The sequence below is a fragment of the Osmerus mordax genome, chromosome 25, assembly GCF_038355195.1.
Source record: "Osmerus mordax isolate fOsmMor3 chromosome 25, fOsmMor3.pri, whole genome shotgun sequence".
NCBI classification, from domain to species: Eukaryota; Metazoa; Chordata; class Actinopteri; order Osmeriformes; family Osmeridae; genus Osmerus; species Osmerus mordax.
Genome location: NC_090074.1, coordinates 4948488 through 4956522, shown reverse-complemented (window position 1 = coordinate 4956522; position 8035 = coordinate 4948488). Strand labels below are relative to the sequence as shown.

Below are 8035 nucleotides of genomic sequence, written 5' to 3'. Positions count from 1 at the left end.
CATTCCTCACCGATGACTGTACCATGTGACTACAGGTGCTTTAAAAAGCCCAGCCGTCCCATCTCGCAGAGGCATAGGTGATCACAGGACGCCAGAGGAGTCAGGCAGGAGGAGATCAGGGCTGTCGGAACAGCACACACCACCCGACAGCCCCGCGAGACGAGAGGCGGACGAAGGGCGGGAACCCCGTAGCTCGCGAGGCAGCCACAAGGCTCGACCTCGTCGCCTCTGAAGAACGTCGGACTACTCGACAGAGACAAGGGTTACAGAGCAGTCGCGCTCGGGCGAAGATGAGCTGTAGCAGTGTCGCCGGGTCTGAGTTCTCCGAGGAGGAGCTGGAGCTGGGCATGCTGGGTCCCGGGGAGGACGAGGAGAGCGACGGCAGCACCAAGGGGCCGTTCATGGACAGCGAGGGCTCCGCCTGCAGCCCCGGGGAGCTGGAGGAGGGCCAGGCCAAGAAGCGCAGCCGCCCCGTCCGCTCCAAGGCGCGCCGCGTTGCCGCCAACGTGCGCGAACGCAAGCGCATCCTGGACTACAACCAGGCCTTCAACGCCCTGCGCGTGGCCCTGAACCACGACCTGAGCGGCAAGCGCCTGTCCAAGATCGCCACCTTGCAGAGGGCCATCAACCGCATATCGGCTCTGTCGGTGTTCCTGAGCTCCAACCCTCCTAGCAAGTCCTGCAGCCACCGGGAGTGCCACCGGCCCACCGGAGGGCCCTCGGGGATGGGGGCCTCACGGCTCGACCCTTCCAGGGTTAGCATCCCTCGCGTGGAGACGCAGAACTACAACGTCCCGTGGCCCACGACCACGTCTCATCCGATGCAGGGCCAGCCGGGCCCTCGCAGGCTTCCCGCGGAAACGCATCTCTACACGGACGGCATGGGCTCCTCGTGCCCCCCTTCGCCGCACTATCCCTGCTACCCCTCCGAGAGCCAGCTCTACGCCTCGCACGGACACTGTGGGAGCCCCCCGGCCCGGCCGCCCAGCCCTGTGAGGTACGCCCAGGTGGTGGGGGAGGGGCTGGGCTACCAGCCAGGAGTGTGGGCCTCCTGTGCCCAGGGCTACATGGACACTTTTGTGGAGCCCGCTCCAGCCATGAGTCTGCCCTGGCAGATGGGCTACCTCCAGGATCCAGGTCCACAGTACAGCCTCCCCTTGCTCTGACACACAGGTGGGACCAGACACATCCATCACCGTCACCAGCAAACTGTCCAATGAACTCAGGGGAAGAAAAGACTGATGTGAGGTTCCCGTGTTCCAACTTCTCTGAAATCAAATCAGTATTATCTCAGGGCACACCAGAGACATTGATCAAAATGTGCTTTATGCTACTGTACATGAATAAAATGGCAATCCAGACTGTCGAATGTTCTATGAAATTGCTGTTAGTACCTGCTTTTTAGAAATCATAAATCCGATGAATGTACCTTTTATCCATCTTAGACTTTCAAGTTTACACTTTGCCTTTGTGGTTTATCGAGTCAGAATGGGTGAGCACAGCGGAAGGTGCACACAGATTTAAAAGGTGACTTTGAGTACTCAGTATCACTAGCCTCTATCATAACATGTCAAAAACCTCAAATGTGGGTCAATGGCATTGTATTATGCGAACCTGTAATGATGATATAGAGTTTATTTACTGTAAATATAAAGTTTTTTTTGACTTCCTAATAAAACGTTTCAAAACGAATACACAATTTCCTTCCTTTGTCGTCATGTTGTTGATTATCGGCATAGAAATATCAAGAAAACATTGCACGCAATAAACATGAACAACAAAACGGCTTTTGTGTGCCTGAGAAACAGTGTGTGTGAGTGAATGTGTATTTATGTGCATGCATGTCTTTGATTATAGCCCCAAGGGGCTCAACTATCCCGGGTCCAAGATGACAAGGGTCTCTCGGAAGAAAAATGAATGGGCTTGTCCATTCTTGTCATATTTCCAAGACAAGAAAAGCCAAGGTGCTGTTTACATGCTAAAATACACGCAGGACCAACACCGCCTTCTCTGCTCATGAGAAGGGGCCAAAATCAATGAGGAATGCAGGATGGAGAACTACCGAATCCGCTCGTGTGCACTCGCAAGCCAAAGCGTAGGTTTGTTTGTGCATTCGATGGCTTCCCTGTCTAGTGTGTGTCAAGTGACATGTCTACAACACTGTCCTGGGCTGATGACACTCTGGGAAACTATTAGTTGGCTTCAGAACAGTACAAAAAGCTTTGGGGCGTGAAGTTCAACAACCTCCCTCCCCCCCCCCCCCCCCCTCCCCCCCCAGTCTACCTGCACATGTATCCACAGCAGCCTGTCCTCCCCTACCGAACAGTATGTCATGGAAACAGCTTTAATATTAGACTAAAGGACCACGGCCAAGGACAGATTTATGGAGGCTCAGGAAGGAAGCCCGTGCCCCGTCATCAGTGCGGTGAAATCCCCCCACTGCCGGGCTCCTCCGGCCCCTGCAGGTGGATTGGGGGGGTTCCAGGCTGTTTGAACACCATGGAGGTCTGCCGGGGAGAGGCCCTGGGCTGGGGCTCAGGAGAGCCTCCGAAGGCCTCGCTGTGGGACTGAGAGGTCTGCCGAGGAGCAGGGGGGGGGGAGGGGCGGGCGCGAGACGAAGGGGAAAAGGAGCGCGGGCGAGCGACAGGGGAAGAGGAGGAGGACGAGTATGAAGTGGAAGAGAAACGCTTTCTCCTCCTCAGACGTGAATCACTGGAAAACCTTGACTCACCAGCCACCTGAGACACACTTGACTGACAGATCGCAGTGACGGCATGTCTCCCAAACCCGCCTTTCGTGGCGACCCGCCAGGCCCCCCCCTTTACCTACCTGTTTACTTGTATTTGACGGAGGAGAGTTCACCGTTGGTGCCCTGTGGTAAACCCAAACTCCCTTGCACAAGGAACAGTTTGTGTGCAGTACCTCAATGAAATCGATTCGAAATCTTTTAGACAAAGTTGAGAATCGCACGGCTCTTCCCCAGTTGAAACATTTTGAGAGGATTTTCCGAATGGCAAACATTTCAATTAAAGCCATGTTTTGAACCTGAATAGGAAGCCTACCAAAACATATCAGGTTTTAGCGGCCAACTGGAACATCATATTCACTAGAGGGCAGTGTCCACCTACTGTAATAAGTGACCTGTTTAATTTCAGATTTCTTTTTCAAATCTTAGCTCCAGACCAGGCTTAATCTCTGTCTGGGGATTCAGCGAGTGTTGATGCAGAGCCAGAGCATTCACAATAATTCCTCATGTCCTGACTCATTTTAAGGTTTACCTCACTTTTCAGACATAAACCTATCAACGATGCATCTCTCTCAGGCTGATCCGCCTCCACGACGCCCTCCTGTCAGAACACTTAGAAAAACAAACAATGAGCTGAGAAGCGTCTGTGTGTTGTGTACCCGTGGATATGTGTGTGTCACCCATTCCTTCTGTCACAGGAACGCAAGGACTCGGGTGCACGCCGCCTCCTCCTTGCTCTCATGACCAAACGTGCATGTGCGCGCGCACACGCAAACAGGTCGAACCAATACTAGTGACTAAGACATCTGACATTGGTAATCACTCTATTACTATGAAGCAAGTGAATCGCCAGACGACATAACCAACTTTAGTTTGTTGTCATGACTTCCTGTGACTTGTTTGTACAAACCTAGAGCAGTTGCCAAATAAGAGCTTTCTGAGGAACAGCGGATGTTAGTTATGTTGATTCTAATCATAGTCCAGTCATTTTATGAAAAAAGGTAGGACAAATTGCAACAGAAGCAAACTCAACTGATTTTGTATCCTCAATATGTCCTGAGTAAGGACAAAAAAGCCATGAAGAATCCCATTAGGGGAAAGTTTAGAAAAAAGATATAGCCTATTCAGACACCGATTCATTATTTTTCTCACGTGAATAGGGTAAAGAATTTACCCTTTAGATATCACCATGAAAATTACTGAGTTGATTACTTGCATCAAGACAAACACAAAATGTATTACAAGTTTTTTTTAATTAAATTGTTTGTTAACATGGGCAAACGGTGCATAATCTAATTAGGTATGTGCTAATTTGCATAAATAGGCTACCACAACAGATCTAAACGTTGGGTATAGCCAGGTGAAAATGTCTTGTTGAATCTTGTTGACATATAACAGTAAAATACATAATTTTAAGGTCTGAATGGAACCCATTTAGGCTACCCATGAGCATTATATACAAGGCAGGAAGAAGTACTTTAAACCAGCCTTTATGAATTATTATTGCAGAGATGGGGTTTGGGGCTGGGTCGTTTCACCAAAAATAGTTGTACCACAGCTCAACACACATCCAGATGTTCCCAATAAATTGTAGTTGATCACCAGGTTTTAATGTAGGTTGAATAATCCATGTAGGAGAAACAAAAGGAAATCTTTCTTCCTTGAGTGACAGCTTAGTGACAGTTGATTGACAGTTGAGTGGACCGTGAATGAATGACTGAATTTCTGCCCCTAATGGTGACATTTGTTTGCCTCTATAGTCTTTTACTGTAAGATGTCAACAAGATTCTACAAGACATTTTCACGAGGCTATAGCCAATGTTAGCACATACATTATTATGCAGCGTTTACATTTACATTTATGCATTTAGCAGACGCTTTTATCCAAAGCGACTTCCAAGAGAGAGTTTTACAAAAGGTCATAGGTCACTGATCATAAAAACGAGATAGCCCCAAACATTGCGGGTAGCCAAACATGAAGCATACATTGTGTTGTGTTTGCTCATGTGACCAAAAAAACTCAACTCAGTAATTTTCATAGTGATATCTAAAGTAAATATCTTAACATTTTGTTCCTATTCACATGAGAAAAAGAATGAATAGCGTATGAATAGGCTATATTTGGGTCTTTTTCGAAACTTTCCCCTAATGGGATTCTTCATGGCTTTTTTTCCTTACTCAGGACATAAGGATACCAAATCAGTTGAGTTTGCTTCTGTTGCAATTTGTCCTAGATTGACCCCCATTTTGAGGCCAGAGGCCTGCTGGCAACTGGCACATCAACTCAGCCAAGGCAACAGCCTGATCATGGATTCCAGCTTCAATTGAAGCCTTGATTACCGTATTTTTCGGAAATAGAACCGCGTCTTGGAAATACAGTGACTTGATAAAGTAGGCAAATGGCTAGTAGAACATAACATTTCATCATAATTTCAGTAAATCAGACAGCTGCAAGACCCAGTGAAATGTTATGAGCCATATCAACGAACGACATTGGCTAATTCAACTTCGGCAGGCTATCCACAGGATTTGCAAGCTAGCTAAATGTATAGGCTATTATATCTCAAATAATTTTGTAGACATAACAATGCATTTTGCCACGCATTGATTACTATCCACAACCAAAGTGTGTTACGGCATGCTGTAGGATCGCCTGTAGCCCACTTGTGCTTTGCTTGGTATCATTGTTCCCATAAGTGCGGCATATATTTCAGTGCGGGTTAAAATCCGATTTACAAACACAAAGCTCCCATTCTGGTGGGGTTCGGGTTATAGAAAATGAGGCTTGTTTTCCGAAATATACGGTATGAATCCAGACTTTTTGCAGGTTCTCCTACGAGGATTTGATGCCACATTTATGTAAAAGATGCTAAGAAAACATGAAAGTACATACCAAAGTGCCCCATGTATAATTGCCAGTTGATTATGGAACAGAACACTAGAATTGATTTAGTTGTCTAGATTAGCAGTTCCACTGTGGAACACTAGATGCTGACAAAGGACTTTCGAAATCAGTTTGTCACGGGAAGAAACATGGCAGGCAAGTAACCAAAGCAACCAAAAGGTGGCGCCATCACACAAAATGACACTGCCTGCTGCTGATCACCATCCGGGAGTTTTGAACTGTGGAGAGGAAGAAAATCTGATGTCGAGCCAGAGGTTAGGTTTAAGCACCCTGGCACCCGTGTGCATGGTGGTGCCAAGCAGGCAGCATGGTGCCTCTGTCATGCCCTTCTCTTCGCCCACCACAACTGTTCCACTACCTCAGTGGTCCCTCACACACCAGAACTGATGGATGAGGAACTGTTGTTCGAGGAGGAGGAGGAGGAGTGCCGCGAGGGCCAAACCCGAACTCCGTTAACTCTGTAATCTGTTTCCTAATGAAAGTAGACAGGGATAATCATTTCCCAGGCTGTCCTTCAGCCCTGCTATCCAAGAGCAAAAGAACCCCCAGCCAAGATCCAACAACTTGAACTTCCATCACTCCAGGCGCCGGCCGAACAGGGGGGGGGGTCCTGTCTTGCTTCTCTCCGCTGAAACGGGAGTGCACATGCGTACGTGTGCGGGTGTGTTGCCCTCGCCAACAGCCACACCAGCTTGTTTCAACCATCAATCTGTGTGTTATCCTCCTCCGGATCCTCCCCTCCTGTCACACGGTATTGCACAGATCACTCAAGACAGCCGGTCAATAGTCTTACACTCGGTCATGTCACTTCAGGGGGGCGGGGGGGGGGGGGGGGGGGGGCGCTAGGGGAGTTTTCTAACATGGCTGATGGCGAGCAAACCTCTGGATGGTTCCATGGTCGGGATGGAGGAAGACGGCAGCAGCTTGAGAGAGTTATGTCTCTCGTCGCGATGGGGGTCGTGTCCTTTGATAATGGGAAATGGTACAAGCTTGCCTCGGCCTGATGAGTTACTCTAGGAGGCTGTGACATCTTTGGCCGTGACATGGCCGCTGTGGTAAAAATAGCAGCAGTGCTCAGGTGATCCTGAACGAGGGAGGACAGGTACAGCGACCCAGACCCAGACCTAAACCCAGCCCCAGGCCCAGACTCAGGCCTAGCACAAGGAAGAAGGCAGCAATTGCAATAGATGGTGCACTGCTCCGCGAGTCTCGAATACAGACCCAGGCATTGCATGCCGAGACCCAAACACAGACTTTATGACCCAAGAGACAACCAGAACACCAAAGACTCCAAAGATCCAGACCGTGACAGTGTTTGTGTAGCTTTGAGACTCGCTCAATGCAGACGTATTTCTCTCTGTTAACAGACAGAAGGGCACAAATGGGAAATCAATCTTAATGAACACTGGACATCCGGCTGGCCTGTGTCATCCATGGTGACTGTTTACCTTCATCTCAGCTGCCGGCCTGACCTATTCCTAATTCCAGCCGATGTCTTCTTTCATTGCCCATCTCTCTCACTTTATCTACTTTGGTTATGACTCATGTTTGCCAGTGAGTCAGTACAATGACTCAGCCTATCCACTTCCATCTCATTTAGATATCATCTGGCATTATTTTCTTTGAAGCACCCCTAACAGAATGTAATAAAACCGGAGGTATATGTGAAATAAGGACTTTTGACTGAGCATCCATACGAGATGACAATTGTTAGGAGCCGATAAAATCGAATCCGGTGAAGAGACCAGCGCCTTTATTAAACAATAGAATGGGTGGAGAGTCCTGGACTTCATAGTTTGCGAGGTGTTTTCAGGCTTGACGGAGAACAATTAAGTGCTCATATTGTTCACTCTGCATTCCTGCGTGTCTGCCTGCTGACTTTGGGTCCCCTATTGATTACCCGTCGACAGTGCTCTGAGGACAGAAGGCCTCAAATGAAACTTCCATGACAAGGGTTAGGGGGGAGGGGGGGGTACAAACATCTCCGAAAAGGTCAGCCCACAGACTAGTCAAAAGTCTCACATTTCAAATGCGCAGAAGCGACTGTACGTTTCACTATGAGGTCGTGGGTAAGTTTCCCGTGTTTCGTGAGTACTTTCTTTTATTGCTAGTCATGATTAAGCACATTTCAGGCTCTGCCTAAATGCTATCCTCTAGTGCATGTAAATATTTTCTGTTGGAGTCCTTTAGCTAGTGTAGACACTAACCCTCCATTCCAAAAGAAACACACAAAGAAACGCTGATTGTATTGTTTAAATGGGATATAAATTACAAAATAATTTACTCAAATCTAACAGCCAATTGTAAGATTCACTTCAGATTCACTGTCCTGCCACTTAAGACGATACAATGTGCCAGAAGGATGTATCAGAGTTAATACAAGC

At 48.1% G+C, this 8035-nt stretch overlaps 1 protein-coding gene across 1 annotated transcript; it reads left to right on the top strand.

Annotated features, from left to right (window-relative positions):
- The first annotated feature begins 290 nt into the window (after positions 1-290).
- Positions 291-1166, top strand: bhlha9 (basic helix-loop-helix family, member a9). The gene has a single exon (XM_067229319.1). It carries the CDS (start codon positions 291-293, stop codon positions 1164-1166), a length of 876 nt encoding a protein of 291 aa, XP_067085420.1.
- The last annotated feature ends 6869 nt before the right edge of the window (positions 1167-8035 follow it).

Coding starts and splice junctions, on each gene's coding strand:
- bhlha9 (XM_067229319.1), top strand. CDS start 291: ATGAGCTGTAGCAGTGTCGCCGGGTCTGAGTTCTCCGAGGAGGAGCTG.